This window comes from Rhipicephalus microplus, chromosome X, assembly GCF_043290135.1.
Source record: "Rhipicephalus microplus isolate Deutch F79 chromosome X, USDA_Rmic, whole genome shotgun sequence".
NCBI classification, from domain to species: domain Eukaryota; kingdom Metazoa; phylum Arthropoda; class Arachnida; order Ixodida; family Ixodidae; genus Rhipicephalus; species Rhipicephalus microplus.
In genome coordinates, this window is record NC_134710.1 from 504,987,578 (window position 1) to 505,009,135 (window position 21,558).

The 21,558-nt window shown below is 45.1% G+C and overlaps 2 protein-coding genes across 3 annotated transcripts in view; both read right to left on the bottom strand.

Moving 5' to 3' along the window:
• The window catches only part of LOC142776759 (uncharacterized), a 36,455-nt gene extending 18,894 nt beyond the window's left edge, over window positions 1-17,561 (bottom strand). The window contains exon 1 of one of the 2 annotated variants that reach the window (XR_012887789.1): window positions 16,311-17,561. Coding sequence is in view for 1 of the 2 variants with exons in the window: in XM_075881060.1 (XP_075737175.1) it covers window positions 3,237-3,260 (24 nt within the window). In the remaining variant the exon portion in view is untranslated. Of the gene's footprint in view, window positions 1-3,236; window positions 3,528-16,310 lie in introns of those variants that run through there. The other variant, XM_075881060.1, reaches the window with a different exon arrangement.
• The window catches only part of LOC119161633 (frequenin-1), a 1,172,367-nt gene that overhangs the window by 499,927 nt on the left and 650,882 nt on the right, over window positions 1-21,558 (bottom strand). The gene's annotated exons all lie outside the window — the stretch shown is intronic.

A 21,558-nucleotide genomic window follows, 5' to 3' on the forward strand; every position in this document is an offset into this window, starting at 1 on the left:
ACGCACTCGAGCCGCGCTGCCCAGGACGCCTTTAGAGGCGGAATCACAAACGCTTCAGCGCTTGCTCCGCGCAATATGTCGACTGATCCATCGGTCAAAACTTTCAAATGATCATCTTACTTTTCTTCAATATATTCAAGTACAAAAGAACGTACTTCTGCTGTGGATGTGGGACGCTTGCTGTGCATCCGTAGAATCGTCAGCTGACAGTCGACATCCTCATGTGACCAAGCTGGGTCTTGTCGAAGTTGTCTTTGTTTGGGGAAATCAATGTCAAGATGGCGAAAGGTGTTGAGGGCCACGCACCTTGGAACACGTTGTCATACGCTTTTGAAACCTCCAGGAATATTGTCAGAGTTGAAAAGCCGTATGCTCGTTGGTGTTCTATGCGACTCACCAAATCAAAGGCGTGGTACTAGGCACTCAACCAATGCCAGAACCCAGTCATACATGCTGGAAGAGCCTTTTGAATCTCTATCCGCCATGTCAGCCGAACACAGGCGCCAGCTTCTCCATCAGCTTCGCTACGCACGAAGTTATTGATACTGGTCTATATAATACCAGTTCTGTTCTGTCTTCACCTGGCTTCAGCACAGGCACAACTCAGGCGATTTTCCAGGCTTTACGAATGTTCCTCGACTCCCAAACATAGTTTAAATGCATGAAAAGCCTGATCTTCACTTCTGCGGGCAGATTTCAGATCATTTGGCTTGTAATTCCGTAAGGTTCAGGAGTACAGCGTCGACGGAGACAACTTATGGCTGATGTAATATCCCGCAACGTAAAAGGTGTGTCGGTGGCAGATGTAGAATGAGCTTGAAGTGGGTAAGGTGATTCACTTTCTCTTCCAATTAGATATACGTCAGCAAACTCTTCGGCTAGAGACGGCATTGATGTATCTTTGAATAACGCGAGGGCAATAAACCGTCTCAAATGCTCGGGCGTTTTTCTGACACTATTTACTACTCGCCATATCCTTGACAATGGAGTAAACACACTTAAACTCTCACAAATGTTTGCCTCTTGTTTCCTCCGATGTTTGTGGCTGTGTCTGTTGAAATGCGTTTTGCTAGCAGGTTCGCTACCTCTTCGCATAAGCCTTTTTTCTTTCCTTCTTCCAGCCGCACACAAATTATGGAGCTTTATGTCCGGGGCTGGAAAATGTGCAGGTAGCTTAAGTATAGTAGTTGCAGCTGCTTTGCTTGCCAACATATCCTGAAATACTTCCCGTGATCGGTGATCTAGATGCTTTCGGTATCAATCCCAATCAGTTACTTTGCAGGACTCCACTTCCGTCAATGGTAGCCAGCAACATTAATAAATATAGGGAAATGATCACTACCCATTCTGTCCGGAGCTGTGCAGCACGTCTGTTGAACGTCATTTGAATGCAAAGTCAAGTCACTAATACTTGTACAAGCTGGCGGCAAAAAAGAATGTTACATTGCCATCATTCGCAATGCATAAGTCGAGCTCATCACTAGCATTTTCCAGACAACGTCCACGTGCATCGCAACTCTTGTAACCACATGAAGTGTGATCTTCATTGAAATCACCACAAATGATGCGCGGAGCTAGGGTAGCGATTATACAGATCTTCCAAAAGATTTTGGATGGAAATTTTTGTGAGGTGACACATAAACCGATGCGATGTACGCTAGCTTTGCGGTTTCCTATCTGTACTCGAATCGCACAAACCTCTGTAACGTCTGTGCAAAAGTACGCCATATTGAGTACTACGCGTGGTATCTCCCTTTGTGTATACACAACGGCGCTTCCATTAGGAAAAGTCGTTATGGTGGGTTTCTTGTGAGTGACGTATCCAGTAATTGATCTTTGTCTCGGTAATCTGGCCTCCGACAGAGCGGAGATTGTAATTCGATATTCTCTCGAAAACTGGTGTACTTCATTCATACGAGAAACAATACCGGCCCAACTCCACTGCATCAAGAAAGGCAATTTTCGGCAATTTAACGTTAACTGATGTCTGGCCTTCGGCATCCTACTGCTGGTTGTGCCCGAAGAACCAAGCAGCACTGATTCTAGAGCCAACACGGCCTGCAGCATGGTCTTCGCGATACCTGGTGGCATTGTCGCTAGGTGAGAACGTAGAGTGGAAAACAAAACACGAACAATCTCCGCAGTGTCGTGGATATTTTCCTTATGTCTCTTTGTCTTCTGCCCTAATTCTTGTGTAAAATTATCTTGTGTAAAATTTTCTGAGTAGACTCAGTTGGCATGGCTCCTTGTTTTGCTTGACTCGTGCTGCCTGGTGTTTTCAGGAAGCATTCTTCTGATTGCACCTCACTTACATTTTGTTGTCGAGTAAATATTCTGTGTTTCATCAATGGGGGAAGTCCTCAGGTGATTGAGCAACTGACCGGGCAGTAGTTGGTATAGGTGCTTTAGGCCCCATAATTAAGGCTTTTCGTCTATGAGCGCACTCACTCGGAACGGGCACTCACTATAACTTGCGGGATGGTCACTATTGCAGTTTGCGCATTTAAAGTACGCCTTGCAAGTTTTAAAGTCATGTCGACCTCCACGGCGTTTGCATCACAGCTCTACTTTGCAGAATTTTGCCACGTGACGAAAACGTTGGCATTCAAAGCACCTTGGTGGTGGCCCCGTGTATTCAGCGGTTGCATGTCGAGTGAAGCCAAGGTAAGAGGTCGCTCGGTGTTTGGAGTAAACACAAGTACCACCGCGTCCATGGGTCTACCATTTCACTCATTCGTAGAAGTATCTTCTCTTTTGACAGTCCTCCTGACGTGAATAACGCCTTGGGGTTTCGTGTATCCGAGAAGATCCGCCTCTCTGTACCACTTCGGAACACCTCTGGGCAGACAGGTGTTTCGCAGACGAGCACTAACTGCTACACCACAAAGCTTGCCACACCTGATTGATTGATTGATTTGTGGGGTTTAACGTCCCAAAACCACCATTTGATTATGAGAGACGCCGTAGTGGAGGGCTCCGGAAATTTTGACCACCTGGGGTTCTTTAACGTCAAAAAGCTTGCCACACCTGAAAAGCGCGTTTACATGATCTTCAGTGGCCACGTCAAGCAGTAGTGAACCTTGAGCAGTGAAATTACTCCTAACTAGCTAAGCGTCGATGACTGATGTCACCAGAGATTATAAAGCAATAGGGTTCCCCTGTCTTAGGCATTTTTCGTTCTCTACAGCTGATATAATCACAAGAACACCCACAGTTCTGCTTTTGCAGTGGCTTACCATCTTGGAAGTGTCGTCCTCCATGTCCGACAAATCGTCTACCTTCTCGTCGAGTCCCACTATTATGGATATGTTGTCATCAGTTGTAGGTTCATTGGTGTCGACACAGTTGCGTTCGCCCGCTCGTTAGTCTGGTCGTTTCGATGGCGTGTGGGATAGATCAGACAACTGTCCTGGTCACTTTCATGGCTGTGCCATGGCCGAAGTCCTGGAATTGGACCCTTCTTCCGGTCGCTTCTTCTCGGAAAGGGCCTGGTAGGGGCAAAACCTTCTTGAAGCCACACACGTCTTCGCGAGAATGACGGAAAATAACACAAAACAAGGAAAAATAGAAGATCGAGGCTAGGGTTACCTGCACTCTATTTATCTATCTATCTATCTATCTATCTATCTATCTATCTTTTTCTATCTATCTATCTACCTATCTATTTGTCTATGTATCTATCTATCACTCTATCTATCTATCTATCACTCTATCTATCTATCTATCACTCTATCTATCTATCTATCTATCTATCTATCTATCTATCTATCTATCTATCTATCTATCTATCTATCTATCTATCTATCTATCTATCTATATAGCCGCCTAAGACGTTTAGCTCTCCTGGCCTTTTCAATAATGATATCGATAAAAAATTGCTGTGGCATAACATGACTGTGTGACGAGCATTCAACATGAAAATCAAGATATGTATGTCATGAGTGTCATGATTTGAAAGTAAACATTCGACAGCAGCCTGTCTGGCTGGGTATGAAACGGGGACATGATTTAGACGCCAACAAAAATTCTGAAGAAACCCGACATTTCGGAACTGACTTCGTTCCTTCCTCAGGCGTGACTGCGGATGCTACGTAGCAGTGTCGTCTTCAAAGCACTCACGTAGTGGCTAATGACTCCTCTCTCTCTCGTTTCGCCGTGGAGCGCAGTCCGTGTGAATACACTGGGAGAAGGCTTTCGAGAGACCGGTTGATATTATGGGCTGTCCGGTATATGTGCCACGACTCGAGTAACAACCTTCTCGTCCAGTTCGGCTTGCTTTCAAAGAAGGCCGTCGCCTCGAAATTTATTTTGTGATCCAACGTCTCAGCATCTTCGGCGACTGCGCTGCACACATTGTAGAACCTCCGCACATCGTTGGCGTGTTGCTTCAGTCGTTCCTGTAGGTTTTTAGTCTCGCCGATATACGACGTGGGGCACTCGGCACACGGAATTTCGTAAACGATACCGGGGCTCCTGTCCATTGTTGGCTGGTCTTTCGGGCGGTGGAGGCGGCGGCCCGGTGTACACGAAGGCACGTGCGCGATGTGAACCACTTCCTTCCTGAAGACCCGTGCCAACATCTCGCTGGTTCCTTGAACGTATGGTACGGGTACGCATTTCGGGGGGCTGCAAGTTAAGGTTGATTGATATTTTCGTATCCTCTGTTGCACTGCACGGCGGGTGGTGCCTCGAATGTATTGTATGGGTATCCGTTTTTTTTGAGGTCATCAATTACGTGGACCTCCTCTTTCTTCCGCTTGGTCTCATTAGAGCATAAGTTCCTAGCTCTCTCAAAGAGGCTGGTCACAACCGAGGTTTAGTGGCAGGCGGGGTGGGTAGAATCAAATTGGAGGTAGCGGCCAGTGGGCGTTGGCTTCCTATGAACGGAGAACTCCAGAACGTTGCGCTTTCTTGCCACCTAGACGTCGAGAAAGGGCAGGCAGTGGTCGCTTTCATATTCGGTTGTGAATTTTATGGCTGGGTGCATGGAATTTAGGTGTTGTCTCAAGTTTTCAACTTCAGCCATCCTAATGACGCAAAAACAAATCGTCCATATAACGCAGAAAAAGCTTCGGTCGCGGCGTAAAGGAGCTGAGTGCTTTCTCTTCTATGTACTCCATGGTCAGGTTTGCTATAGTGACGGAGATGGAAGCTCTCATCGCGGTTCCACTGTTCTGCCTGTGAATAGTTCCTTTGTAGGAGAAGTACGTACTGGAGAGGCAGAACTCCTGTAGACGACGGAGCTCATCAACCACCTATAACTGGCTATAACATGTCAACCGCGCCCTGTCTACCGAAACTTGTCGCGGCTGTAAAGGAAGCCGTCCAAAACGTCGCGCCAGCGTCAGAGTAGAAATTCGGCCGAAATCAATTGGGATCCTTTAGAAATTACCGTCACAAAAAAAGAACTTGACCACAGAGGAAAACCAGGCATTTCTGGAACTCCGATTGGATCGAAGCATTGTCATCTTGCCCGCCGACAAGGACAATTCGACGGTGGTGTTCGACAGCGGGGGCTACGATTTCAAGGTTTCAGCTCTTTTAGAAGGGGACGCATACACGCAGCAAGTAAAGGGCCCGACGAAGCGAATCTAGACACAGCTAAAGAAGCTACTCGGGGAAGTTTTCAAGCATTACCCGAATCTCAGAACACTTCACCAGCGACTAATCTGCCGTAACGGATCCGCACCGAGTTTTTATGGACTACCAAAAAATCACAAGCCTGACGTCCCCCGCTGAACTATTGTAGACTTCGCTTCCTCCCCATGCTGATCCCTTTCAAATTTTCTACACCAAATTTTCGCCCCACTAACCCGGAAGACACCAACTCATGTCCGTGACGCCAGCCACTTCATGCAGCTAGCGACAGATGTGAGCATCGGTGATGACGAGAGCATGGTCTCATTTGACGTCGTGTCATTGTTTGCCAACGTGTCAGTTTCCTTAGCTGTCTCCGCGGTCCGTTCTGTGCTTCAGAAGGACGCAAGCCTGAGTGAAAGGACTCCTTTGGCGGTTGACGAGCTATGTCGTCTACTGGAGTTCTGCCTTCCAGTGCGTACTTCTTCTACAAAGGAACTATATTCAGGCAGAACAGTGGAACCGCGATAGGAGCTTCTATCTCCGTCACGATGGCAAACTTGCCCATGGAGTACATAGAAGAGAAAGCACTCAGCTCCTTCTCGCCATGACACAAGCTTTTTCTGCGTTATATGGACAATTTTTTTTGCGTCATTAGGATGTCTGCATTTGAAACTTCAAACAACACCTGAATTCCGTGCACCCAGCCATATAATTCACGACCAAGTGTGAAAGCGACCACTCCTGCCCTTTCTGGACATGCAGGTGGCAAGAAAGCGCAACGGCCTGGAGTTCTCTGTTCATAGGAAGCCAACGCACACTGGCCGCTAACTTCAATTCGATTCTTCCCACCCCGCCTGCCACAAGGCCTTGGTTGGGACCACGCTACTCGAGAGAGCCAAGAACTTATGCTCTAATGACAAAGAGCGAAAGAAAGAGGAGGCCCGCGTAATTGCTGACCTCAGAAAAAACGGATACCTGAAAAACTTCATTAGAGCCGCCACCCGCCGCGCAGAGCAACAGAGGATATGGAAACCCCAATCAACCTTAATTGGCAGCCCCCCGAAACGCGTACCGGTTCCATACGTTCACGGAACCAGCGAGATGTTGGTGCAGATCTTCAAGAAAGAAAGGGTTCGCATCGCGCACGTGCCTTCGGGCACGCTGGGCCGCCTCTTCCCCCGCCCGAAAGACCGGCCAACAATGGAGAGGAGCCCCGGTGTCGTTTACACAATTCCGTGTGCCGAGTGCCCCTCGTCGTATATCGGCGAGACAAAAAACCTACCAGAACGACTGAAGCAACACGCCAACGATGTGCGGAAGTTCTACAAAGAGCGCAGCGTAGTCGCCGAACATGCTGAGACGTTTGATCACAAAATAAATTTCGAGGCGACGGCCATTCTTGAGAGCGAGTCGAACTGGACGAGAAGGTTGTGTTTCGAGTCGTGGCATATACAGAGGACAGCCCATAATATCAACCGCTCTCGCGGAACCCTTGCCCCAGTGTATTCCCACGACTACGCTCCCTTCTATCTCTCCACGAGTGAGGTGTCGTTGGCCACCCCGCGAGTGCTTTGAAGACGACGCTGCTACGTAGCCTCCGCTGTCACCCCTGAGGAAGGAACCAAGTTGGTTCGGAAGCGTCGGGTTTCTTCATAACGTTTGGTTGGCGTCTAAATCATCTCCCATGTCATGATTTACAATTTAAGGTCTTCTTCTGTTGTGGTGGTTTCGTTCACATATCGCATAACTGGTACGGTGTAACATGACTTCTTGGCGAACATAAGTGACAGACTCTAACGTGGAAATCATGAATGCATGTGGTTCAAGTGATGACTACACGCCACGTTCATAGTGCACTCGTGGTCTCTTCGCTAGCTTCATATATAGATATATATAGATATATATATATATATATAGATATATATATATATATAGCAAAAAGGCAAGTAAACGGAGGACGAAGGTATATGGCTGGTGCAAACATGACTCGATGCGACACAATGATAGTTATAGCGCGAAAACAAAATGACGACACAGAGATAAGAAGGACACGAAAGACACTTCTTCTTGTCTCTGTGTCGTCGTTTTGTTTTCACGCTATAACTATCGTCATGCCATACAAACTAGCCGAAGCTGCCACACTTCTAGACGCGACACTCATGATGTGCTCGTGGCAGTTCTGGTTGCTTCACAAATACTAATTTTGATATTACCCGGCGCGAACAAACGACGAAGGCAAATGACACGTACAAACATAATCATGACATGTTTTGAGTTAACGTGCCTACACACGGTCATTTCGCTAGCTTCACATACACCGAAATTGCTGTTACCTGATGTGAATAGATGACGAAGGTATATGACTGGTCCAAACATGATGATTGACATGCGTGTCATGTAAGAACATGACTACATACCACGATCATGATTCACTCGCGGCCGTTTCGCTAGTTCCACCTATACAAATTTTGGTATCACATGACGTGAAGAGACGGTGAAGTTGAATGACACATCCAAACATGATGATCATCACATGCGTGTCATTTAATGGATGACTACATACAATTTTTCCAGTGCGCTTGCGGTCGTTTTGCTAGCTTCACATATACAGATTTTGTGTTACTTGACGAGAATGGATGACGAAGATACAACTGGTGCACACATGATAGACACTACCTGCGTGCTAAGTGAAACACGCTTGCATATCTGGCTAATAGCGCGCTTTCATCAGTTTTGCTAGGTCTACATATGCCAAGTTTGACATTACGTGACGTTAATAGACGACGAAGGTGAATGTAACGTCCAAACATGATAATCTTGACACGTACGTCTTGTAAAACATGACTATATGCTACGCTGAAAGCGTGTTCGCGGCCGTTTCGCTAGCTCCACATATACCAAATTTTGTATAACACGTTAAAGCATAATAATCATGACACGAGAATTATCTACGGGATAACTTACATCCACCTCGTAAGGTTGTGCTAATTTTAAAGTGACATATAACTTTTCCTCATTCGTGCTTCACATATCGATTTTCACTGCAAGTGCGGTCTGTCGCTTTTTTTATACTTGCATATCACTCGGAGATGGAGAGAGCGGAAGTATTGTCGTAAATGCCTTTAGCAAAATTTTTTTTTTGAGGTTTGGATGTCAGCTTGTGACAAGTTGGCCACTTGCTGCAATACGAATTCGTCCTTCTAACTGCGTCGTAGACGTCGTAGCGTACGCTTCTGGGCCCCCTGTCGCGGTGAAACCAAACATTGGGAAAAAAACAATGTCGTGAAATGATTTAGCGCCTTCCATATTGCACAAAAGACAACTATATTTGGCATATTGTCATCGAGCTAACCGTTCTTAAAGTTTTTTTAGTATTTTATGGGTATGCACGCGCTAGTTTTCAATCTAGCAACACTGTCACTTTGTCGCCGATATGTACTTGCAGCCGACGCGACGAAACAACACGACGTAGCCAGTTTGGTGCTGCCGCCGCTCACATTCGCTAGTAAATCGCGTGCATGCGTTTGGGCTACTAACAATTTGCGTGAAATCTGAAACTTCGAGATTAATTTAGAGCTTGATGAAGCTTCACCACGACCAGTGATGAAGCTGGAATATTCGACAGCTCATGTGTAAATGCCGACGTGCTTCGCCACTTGTCTGTTGATCAATGGCCGACGCTCAGTTCGAGGCAACCACTGTGTGTTGCTGTAATCTGACCTTCAGTTTTCTGGCCACAGGTTTGGCCAAATAAACAGTTTCATCTTCAATATACAGTCTACTGCTTTCGTGAATGTCACGAGCACGTGACAATATGTTCTGCTTTAGACAAACAAGTACAAAGGAAGTAGTATAACAAATTGGCGCAATATAACAACTGGTTTAGTTTTACTGGAAAGTGTTTCATGCCGGGGTTCCACCGAGATTTCATTGACGCATCTTTGTCACGCATATGATGTCAAACTGTGTATAATCAGAAGAAAAAGAGAAGAAACTGCCATCAATGGAAGTCGAACCCGTGAGCTCTGGGTCCGTGACAACAGATCGTGGGCACGCTATTCACTGCGCCATGGTCCCATTAGTTGTATGTTGTAAAAATTGCGCAGTTTATATCTACCACTGTCCGTTCTCAGCATTTTCGTGTAGTGAAATAATGCATCATCATCGTGGCCACGATCAGTTCCTTCAACGCGTCGTTTCTTAGCGGCCATGCCATTCGGCACGTTTCGTGCAAAAGTTAAGTTTTTTCAAAGGATTAACACACCGTCATGGTGACTTTACCGAAGCGTCCGCGTGGCTCATGACATCCATTCATACTAGGGGCAACTCTGCAGTGCATCAAGCAACACATCTGCTTCGTTTGTATGTAGCTCCGCGTTCGCCGCTTAAGCGCGGAACGAAAGCAGCGTTTTTCCGGCCTTTTCTCGGCGTTTCATACGCCGGCATTAATTAGCGCCGATGCTGTCGTTGACAGCGGCCAAAACATTCACTTCTGAACGATTCACGTATTGGCAGCGTCAGCGTCATCGCCGGAAGCGAGTTTATGAGTGAAGAACGAATCAGCGCATGGCTGCCAGCTACTTCCGCTACGTAACAGCATCGTCGCTGCTTCCAATATGGCTGCCGTCCGCCTTATATCCAGTAAGTGGTCGCTGTGCTCTGTGTGACCCAAAACTTCACAACTGATGTTTGTATTTGACTTGGAATGCTCCCAAAAAGCTTCGACAGGAAGCGCTCGGGATTTTTTTGAACCGTTTTTGAGTTTTATACTCAAATACATGGGAGGGGTTAGTATGTCTGAGTGTATTAGCTGAGTATGTGGCTTCAGAGATATACAACAAGTTCCAAGCTCAGGGGCTGTATATTGCGAGTTTCTGGTTATTCATATTTTTAACAGCTTGCACGGCAAGTAAAATACAAAAAAACTTTTCGTTTGTATTGTGATTTCTTTCCCTCACCTCAGAACTGCAATTGACGCATGAAACCTATATTCAGGAATAATTCATGTTGCTGCATTGATGCACACTGCACACTGTTTTGCGAGGTATCGGGTTCATTCTCTTCGATGCGCTGAGGCCAGCACGCTGCGCCGGTGCTGGCCTCAGCGCTTTACTTGTGGCTTGAAATGAACCGGCAGGATTACCCAGCTGGCACAGCTGACTGCTCGTACTCACGACCTCCTCTATAAACTCTAATGTTTATAGAGGAGGTCGTGCGCCTACTGCCCGTAATAATCACAGCTATATTGCTGCCAATCTAATGATGTTACCATTCGGTAGCAGTATATTTCTGGTACCAGTAAAAGAACGCTACTAATGATAAGCAAGAAATACAAGTTTTTATTGCTACGTCGTTGACGAAACCTTCAAGCCGCTTAAGGAGATTTTACAATCAATCAGTCTGGTCACACTGTGGGCGCTCAGATGATGCTGGCCTTGGCACTCCTCATATGATTTGCCGCCCTATCAGGCGGCGTTGCCGCGATGACGCCGAGAAAAAAAAGAAACGCCGGCAAAATGCTGGCGGAAACGCTGCATATGTTTCGGGCTTTACGCTCACCCCGCGAAGAATTACGGCCGATCAAAGGAAAGGCAACGCACGTTGCGTTTCCGTACAGTCGTTGATTGATTGATTTGTGGAGTTTAACGTCCCAAAACCACCATTTGATTATGAGAGACGCCGTAGTGGAGGGCTCCGGAAATTTTGACCACCTGGGGTTCTTTAACGTGCACCCTCCGTACAGTCGTGCAGTGATGTTGGATCACTGTAACATGCTGTGAGCTCGCGACCTTCCTTACCCCAAATCGGCCGTCTCATCAGGCACGCTCGTCTGGCTGTCACTTGCTTTCTCTGGTGCAACTTTAATCCTCAACTAAAACAGGTATCAGAAGCATGTGAGACGACCAGGGCTTGTTTTCATTGATGACGAACGTAATTCACCGAGATTAAAAGAGAGAAAAAAGCAGAAGAAGGGCTGAGATGCTAACCAGGTTTTACATGGGTAACTTATGTAATGTCTGTATGGACTCGTTTTGCATTTGTTCTTTCCCAATTCCTATGACGGAGGAATCAACCATGTTTATTTAATATACATCTACTCAATTACCCAACATGATCTACGCGATCGCGTAAATAACAACATCAATCGCTCCTATAATAAACACGTGTAATCATGATGTGCCTGAATAGCGCGTTTGAAGCAACAGACTACGTCAACTGCACAACTAGCAAACAAGAAGTGTTCAAAAAATCATCACTAAGGAAATGATGAAACAAGTGACATTTCTTTGTCTATAATGCAATGAAGGGGTGACCAATACCACTTTCTGTTAGTTTTTCATTCCAAAGGACTTCCACTATTTATTGCTGTGGTTTGATTCCGGTGCTGAAAAATAATGCTAGCGCTGCTAGGCGGAGGTGTGCACCCACATTCCTGACAATGCTTAGCCAAATGCGTGCTCTGGTGACTTTTTAAACATGACAAGTGTTCCGTTAGTCTTCTGTTGCAGCATCTCCCAGTCTTATCCACGTACGCATCCCCACAGGTGAGAGGAATGCTGCATACCACATTTTCCGCGCAATCAGTGAACTTGTTTTTACACAGATTCCTACTGTTGCATTTTGTTTTCCTTCTTTTATAAATTATCCGCGTAAAAACCAGTTTATAGATTGCGCAAAAATGGCCTGGTTCCACTCACCAAAGAAACCACGCATTAACTGAAGAAGCACGCATCACAAAGGCGAAGTGACTACGAGAGAAACGTGCAATTTAGTTTTTCTCGCACAGCTTACAAATGTGAAATTATCTTGAGATCCCATCCAGCATGTGATAACTTCGGCACACGGCGACGAAGTCCAGTAATAATGAACTGACCAAAGCGCCAACGCGAACGCATTGATGGAGTACCGCTATGAGGAGCACTGAAAGCAACATCGCCCCCCCCCCCCCCCGTAGCGACCGCCTTGGTGCTGCTCTAAAGCGTAGTGGCTCCTTGCGGCAAAAGAGGCCTGTAGAAAAAAAAACAAAAAACAGGCCCACTACTGATGACAATGTAGACGTAAGCAGCAGAGCCTCCCCGCTTTGACGAAGTCTTTTTGTTTTTTAGGCGACGTTGGCCGAGCCCGATGAATTTCAATTTTGCCCTTGAAATTCTATGAGAGAATTCTCGATGTATGCTGCACAGTTTTAATGTCTAAGAAATGGTTATGCCATAAGTTTGCACGCACTACAACTTTCCACTACAAATAAGTGAACTCAAATATCTTGGAGTCGCAGTCGCGGGGTCAAATACCCAAGAGTCACACTCACCAGTAACCTAAACTTGGAAACGCATGTTAAAAACTTGTGTTTGGGTGCACTAAAAAATGGTGCTTTTTGAGCAGAAAACTACGTAATAGTGCTCCCACGATCAAACTGGGAGCATATAAAGCACTAGTGTGACCAAAATTAGAGTAATATGGCATTATCTGGAGCTCTTCGCAGCAATATTTGATTAACAAAATTGAAAGAGCGGAAAAATTAGCTTCACGTTTTAGTTATTCCGCTTGATATGGGGGGTTTAAGGTCCCAAAACTACCATATGATTATGAGAGACGCCGTAGTGGAGGGCTCCGGAAATTTCAATCCCCTAGGGTTATTGAACGTGAGCCCAAATCTCAGCACACAGGCCGACAACACTTCCGCCTGCATCAGAAATCAGGTCACCGCAGCCGGGATTTCATCTCGCGACGTGCGTGTCAGCAGCCGAGATTCTTAGGCGCTAGACCAACGCGACAGGGCATATTTATATTCCGCTTACTCCTGGCAGTCTAGTGAAAAAAATCTACGTAAGAAGTGGATAGATAGATAGATAGATAGATAGATAGATAGATAGATAGATAGATAGATAGATAGATAGATAGATAGATAGATAGATAGATAGATAGATAGATAGATAGATAGATAGATAGATAGATAGATAGATAGATAGATAGATAGATAGATAGATAGATAGATAGATAGATAGATAGATAGATAGATAGATAGATAGATAGATAGATAGATAGATAGATAGATAGATAGATAGATAGATAGATAGATAGATAGATAGATAGATAGATAGATAGATAGATAGATAGATAGATAGATAGATCAAAGTACCTGCAGTGCGCAAAGAAATGCTTCGCACTGAGATTGCGCAAATCTCGGTGCGGAAGACGCCCCACCCATTACCTCGGGACACGTGTGGCACATATCTATGACAATGGGCCGCGCTATGCGGGCATGTGTCACTTGTGTTTGGCGGCTTACATGTAACGAAGAATGGTGACAACAGACATTGGTAATTTAAATGAGAGAGTAAAAGAAAAACACACCTCGGCAGCGTTGACCCGATGAAAGCCAAAAACAAATGTTATAGCGGCATCAGGAATTTAACCAAAGAGTTTCGCGCGGCAACTAAGTATTCTATCACAAATCCAAGCCAAGTCTCGGAATGGCACTGGAATGATATTTTATGCAGGCGTAACGTCGATTGTGATTTGATGATGATTGATGTGTTGGTTTTGACGTCCCAAAACCACCATATAATTATGAGAGACATCATAGCGAAAGACTTCGGCAATTTCGACCACCTGACGTTGTTTAACGAGCACCCAAATCCGGGCACATGGGCCAACAGCATTTTCGCCTCCATTTAAAATGCAGCCGCTGTAGCCGAGATATGATCCCATGACCTCCGGGTCAGCAGCCTGACCTTACCCATTAGACCACCGCGGTGGGGCTAACCATCGATTGTGGTTGCAGTGTCATCCCTGAAGCTGGTCCACATTGCCCTTGGTGTCTAATTTTAAAAACATTACATACACGCCCCTATAATACAGAGCTCACGTAGGCTTAAGGTCAACAGTATCTAAGTGTCATCTACTGAATTTACTCTAAGAAGCACTGTCCAGGACTACCATGCTCGCAAACACAACCACTGCATATGAGCTTACTGCTTCAGGTGTTGGTAATACCCATGTTGCCGTTGGCATTGTTACTGTAGTTATTGAAAACATTTGCCACTACTCCCCATATATCTTGGTGCGTATAATAGTTGTCGATACGTTCAGCCTCTCTCCGTAACGTTTGACTCAATAAAAAAGTATACCTAAGTCCCTTTCCATCCGCATGCTACGAATGACGCCGATTCCCACGATACGTGATTCAGCCGAATGTTTCGAAAACTGCGTTATTTTTCGATAGCTATACTTATAATTTTAATATACATTCGTAGAGCGATTTCTCGGCATCAATCTTCTATTCGTATTGAATTCGGCCAGAACTTTTACTATTACACATCCTTATTGAAATATTTATCACCTCCATACTCTGCCCCGAAATATGTCAATTCAGACCAAGGAAATAGATTTACCATCTATTTCACGCAGTACGTGATGATGCTTACCGATATCTACACCAGGAAAGTAGCGGTTCATAGAACTCGAACAAATGGGCTCACCGAGCGTCTCAACATAACACTGGACAATATGTTGTCAGTTTACGTAGGCTTGCAGCGCTTTCTAAGGCTCAATGTACTACCATATGCTACAATCGCTTATTTCACTTTGAAAAAACTACTCAAGGGCCCGAACAGTCACCTGGCGTTTAGATGCAATGTCCAAGGAATACCTATAAGCAATTTAGTCTAGACTGAGCACCAAATAAACACGTCAGCTGACATGACACCACATTTAACAACAAAAACGCAAAAATGCAGAATAAAAATCCGGGGAGAGAAGTCGAGCATGCATTAAGTGACCGTACATGTAAAACGACTTAAGCACCGACGCTTGGCCTCTCCAAAGAGTTTAGCTGCCTTTCATTCTGGCCATACCGAGTACTTGGCTGAATGGGCTCCTTAACTATCAGGTGACGCATAGGGAGAAATGAGAATATCTTGGTACGGCATTGCATTAAAAGTCATCAAGTGGTCACAAGGAGTTTGCACAAATGGTAAAGGTACATTTCTGAATGCGGGCCTTCGTGAAATCATTGTTCATTACAATGCATTACAGGTCAAATTTTAAATAAAAGTCATATAATGAAGTTCCCAGGTTAAGTTATTACTTCAGCTCATCACCACAACATTCTACACAACAGCACCAGTCGTGTTTAGATGGCGGTAAATTGCAAGAGACCTGCGGACTGTCTGGTGCTGCGCGAAAGCACTACGTAATCTGGAGCCCTTCATTACTGCAAAACCCATAGATTCAGAACTTTAAACACCGCAAACAAGCCATCCGCTTAATGAGAAATGAGTTTTGGGTGAAACAAAGTAGCTCGAATATAAGCCGTTCAAAAAAAGATGCAAAAAGTGCTGGCTTTAAACAGCTCTAGTGAACTAAACCTACGCTGACATTGCAAATGCGAAGACTCCCCAAATCAACAGTGTATATAAGCAGGGCTACGCTGCATCAAAATACAAGAGTATTGCGATGCTGTTTCAGCCATACTTCTGAGTATCTATATTGCTCTATCGAGATTTTTTTCACAAATGTATTTGTATCTCAGTAGTGAAATACGTTTACAATGTATCGCCCGTATTGCGATACTCACGAGGACACGGGTATCTCGTTACTTTTTTTCAGAAATCAGCTGAGACGGGTTTACAACAGGAAATAGTTTTTATGCTGCAACCCTGACAGTCCGTGATGAGATATGCATAAACCATTTCTATAATCATGCTCAGGGTGAAACTGACTCCTACCTTTTTTAAAGCGAGCCATTCTCTTTGCTACCCGACTCCCATTGTGCACTTTCAGAGAGAACTGCAACGTGTTTGAATGATCACCTGCTTTAGCTTGACAGCAATGTTATGCTGCCATTTTGAATTCCAGCAGTAATATTTTCATAGTGACGAGCATCGTATACCGCACAATGGGCGCCAAGCAACAGCGTCGCTGAATAAATGTCTTGCCTCATTTTATATGTACGAGCAGTACTCTTTTTCTCGTTTTCATTTTCACTTTTTTGTGTCACCCACTTGAAAATCTGGGAATTATCACGGAAGCCACAAACCACCCAAAGAATTTGCTGTGTGGTGTTGTGTGCGATCAACGATACCGCTTTTTCCAAAGTTATCGCTGGAAGACGGATTCGAGGCCACGTGGCGATTAGAGGGAGGTCTTTTTGCACTACTTTTCGCATTCCTTCTTTTGTTCATTCTTCTTTCTGCTTTTTTATGTTTCTAGCAAACAGTAAACCTTCAACTAATAGTAAGCGCTTATATTCATTGTTTATGTGCTCCCCTCCTGCTTCGCACTAGGCCAGTTTAGTGAAACTGGAAACGAACTAGCCTGAATCGCTAGTCTACTAATGTTGAATTCCAAAGGCGGAGTCTGAGCAAGTACTTCTGATCCTTTTGGAGCAAATGTGTTCCAATAAAACAGTGAGGGTGGCAGTCAAGTGCTCCAATGAGAGTCGGAGTGGATTCAGAGCGGAAGTGCCCACAACGAGCTCCGTTGAAATCGGTGGAGTGGACCGAAACTTGGCGTGGTGCACTCTTTTTAAAAAGTTGACCCACTAGGTGGCGCCGCCGCTGTCGCGTGTCGCGCTAGCGTAGTCCAAGAGGAATTGTGGGGAATACTGGACACACTAGGGGTGGAAGACGGAGTCACTAACCTTTTAAAGGATATCTATAAAGGTAACCAGGTAGTTTAAAGGGGGAAAAACAGGTATCCAAGCCTCCAGAGGTAAAACGGGGGCTCAAGCAGGGGTGTCCTCTGTCACCTTTATTATTCATGATGTACCTACAAGAATTACAGGCCAAATTAGAGGAACGTGGACTGGGCTTCAACCTCTCTTTCATCAAACAAGGAAAACTCATTGAACAGGCACTACCAGCATTGATGTACACAGATGATATAGTGCTAATGGCCGACAACAAGGAAGATTTGCAAAAATTGATCGACATCTTCGGTAATGAGGGAGATAAGTTAGATTTCAGTATCAGTAAGGAAAAATCAGCAGTCATAATTTTTAATGACAATGAAGGTAGTGAGCTTAGAATACAGGAGGTCACACTAGAGATAACAGATAAATACAAATATCTGGGCGTATGGATAAGCAATGGGGACGAGTACCTAAGGGAACACGAAATATACGTGACGACTAAAGGTAACAGAAATGCAGCGGTGATGAAAAACAGGGCACCGTGGATTTACAATAGGTATGATGTCGTGACAGGAACATGAAAAGGGGTCATGGTTCCTGGTCTGATGTTCGGCAATGCGGTCGTTTGCATGAGATCAGAAGTTGATTGATTGATATGTGGGGTTTAACGTCCCAAAACCACCGTATGATTATGAGAGACGGCGTAGTGGAGGGCTCCGGAAGTTTCGACCACCTGGGGTTCTTTAACATACACCCAAATCTGAGCACACGGGCCTACAACATTTCCGCCTCCATCGGAAATGCAGCCGCCGCAGCCGGGATTTGAACCCGCGACCTGCGGGTCAGCAGCCGAGTACCTTAGCCACTAGAGTACTACGGCGGGGCGAGATCAGAAGTTCAAGCAAGATTAGAAATTAAGCAACGTGGAATAAGTAGGCTTGATTTAGAAGCTCACGGGAATACACAAAATCAGGGAGTACAAGGTGATATGGGATGGACATCATTTGAGGGCAGGGAAGCTTGCAGCAAGATAAAATTTGCGAAGCGATTGAGAGAAACGGGGGAGGAGCGTTGGGCTAGGAAGGTATTCAGCTACTAGTACATGAAGAATGTCGAAACCAAATGGAGGAAGCGAACCAGAAAATTGACTTGTAAATACTTGGAAAACAGCAGGGGGCCAAACTAAAAAGAATTATCGGTTAAGAAGAAGATGAAGTAAGCTGAGACCGATATGTGGAGAATTGGCATGATTAAGAAGTCCGCACTAGAGATCTATCAAACTTTTAAGCAGGAAATTGCCAAGGAAAGGATCTATGATAATACTCGGGGTAGTTCTCTACTGTTTGAGGCTAGGACGAAAGTATTGCGAACTAAGACATATCGGGCCAAATAAGAAGGGGTGGACACAGTATGCAGTGCGTGTGGAAAGGAAGAGAAAAATGCCGAACATGTAATAATGTTCTGTAAAGGGCTTCACCCTATACTTCAGGATGATAGCGCAGAGTTTTCCAAAGCACTGGAGTTTATGGACAGGGAGGGCAAGATAGACTTTAAGCGGGTAGAATTAACTAGAAGGAGGTTATGCGATTGGTGGCTGAATTCAAGGCACGATTGAAAATTGAACCCTTCACGGCAAAGTACGAATCCTCAACATGACTATTTAAAGGAAAAAATAAATCTAGTTTTTCGTTCATTAATTATTACGGCTTCGTGTCGCTAGTCACCACCCGATCTAAAGGGTACAGTCATAACCATCCATCCATACATCCGTTTTCGTTTTTTTTTTGCGACAATTCCGAGTAAGACAACTCCACTGCCTGCACGACCAGTTTCACGGATCGTGTCACCGACACTAAAACTGCTACGTGCGAGTGGTAAATCGACAGTATTTGACAGCAGAATTAGGGGAATATATTGGGCAACTCAAAAACTTCTGCTTCCTCTTTGCTCCGGTGGCACGGATTTTCTTCCAATCGCGGATTCGGAGGTGTTGCTCTACGCCTGAGCCGAATGCTCATTCAAAGAGTCCATCGGCTGCTCCGACTCTGCCCTTAGAAGTCAGCATAAGTATAGAAGGTCATTGAAGTAAGCGCCGACATTACAGCGGCTGGAAGTGATTCAGGAGCTTTACTTTATTTTTCAATTCCAGGCACATGTTGACCGCTGTGTTCGTCCAGTGTTCGCCGTAACGCGTTACAAGTGACGGCGTTAGCGGTAGTACATTGAGTTCTTACGTAACTCAGTAACGTGCTCGTTGCAATTTTGAAACAGTTATGGATAACATAATTACTATAAGGTAGCGGTCCTACTGTGGTGGCACCCGCTCCACATTTTAGGCAATATTTGCTCACGCACTATGCTTACTGTGCTCACCGTATCGATGTGAATGGTATCCTCGATAACAAACAAAAAAAAACTGCTATTCTGCAGCGGTAGAGCAATTTTTCTCGTTCGCGAGTCTTGTGTTGAGGCCGAACCGTCGATGACTAGTTCATTGCCTATTTGAGAAGCTTCTGCTACTTAAGTGCAATTAACAGGCCAAACGTTTCAACAAAACAGATTTGCATTAAATAAAAGCATACCTTTTCTGTATTCGTTTGTTTATAGTTCCAGCACTTCGCATGGAACTATGCTACTTCTAGCATACCTCATACTGTTGCCGCCAAGTATCCCAATTTGTCGCCCCGCCATGGTGGTCTAGTGGCTATGGTACTCGGCTGCAGCCCCCAAGTAACGGGTTAAAATCCCAGCTGCAGCGGCTGCATTTTCGATGGAGGCGGGAATGCTGTAGGCCCATGTCCTAATATTGGGGTGCACGTTAAAGAACCCCAGGTTGTCAAAAGTTCTTGAGCCCTACACTACAGCGTCTCTCATAATTATATCGTGGTTTTTGGGCCTTAAACCCCACATATAAAAAATATAGTATCCCATTGTTGGTGTACAATGCGTCTGACTCTTGCTCTCATACAGCATAGTTTCTTATAGCTACTGATATCCGTAAATATGTCGTTAATAACAACTATGTACTGTGTAAGCGTCATTTGTAATGCGCTAATGGCCCTCAGAGTGCAGTGCTAAAATAATGTAGAAATTTATTGGCAAATAGCAATGCACTGCGCATTTTTCAACGATGCTGCGCATAACAAATTTCTGTTCGTAGTATGACTAGCCCCAACATAGAGAAAAATATATCAGTATCTGTATCGCTGTATCTGTATTTAGGCATACTTTTTTCGTCTTTTTGCAAGCAAAAGTATCTCTGAAAATATTCCGTGACGTGAATCACAAACGTATCTTAGTATCTTCATTTCAGGCTTCCAAATCATGTATGGCGACATCTGTATTCCGAAATACCTTTACGGCTATCTCTGCCCAGCCCTGTATAAAAACTAAGGCGTATGCCAACTGAACGGTAATTTATTGTCCACTCTCCTTCTCTTGACTAGCCAGTACGACAGAAAGAAGAAGACCGTACTTTCTGCAATAGAGTTTGTTCGCAGTCAAAGTGGCACCAAGAGACGCGGTGAATAAACGAACGGGAGGACTACTTTAATGGTTTCGCAGCAGCAAGTATCGATCGATCGCGTCAAGAGTGGCACCGTGCGCTCCTACACTCACTACTCCCTGGAGAAACACGCCGCCAAGAATCGTTTCGGCAAGACCAGCCTTTGTGTTTTTGCTTTGCCTGGAATATGTGCTTTCGGTATGGCCATTCAGTCAAATGTGGAGCAGAGTAACTTGTCACATGGAGGTGGCACGCCTTGATGTTCCGTGAAAAAATCACCACCAAAGCACTCCGTACAAATGGTTATCCAGCAAAAGATAAAAGGATTGCGCCAAATATTTAGCAGTGGGTGGCACCCGGCGTGGCACTGAAGCTTTTCACAAATTATAGTTACATGTTCGTACATCTTATTCAGGTTAAACAAACGTATGGCTTACTTTTATCACAATGTTTATTTTGTATGCCGCTCATTGTGCCTCGCATGATCGCCGCCATGGGGAGTGTAATAATTGGCAAATTGTATTTCACAATGTGGTAATTAAAGTGGTTATTCTCCAACCACAGGCGGTCACTGACGTCGCAGTCGAAGCCAAAGTTCAGCTGGAGAAACTCCCGCCGAAAGCGGCATTCGCCACAGCGATCGCGCTTTAGCAATCATCAAGCTGACGCAGTGATGTGACTTGTTCGGCACAAGCACTGGGTTACGTCGCCTATACGCAGAGAGAAATAAGGTGCCTTTTTCTCTTCTTCAAGAAATCCGCATTTATTGTTTAAGGCCGAGTTGTTTCTGGCGTTTCAAATCGCGGGCTAACTCGGCAGCATTGTTTGCAGGACCTAC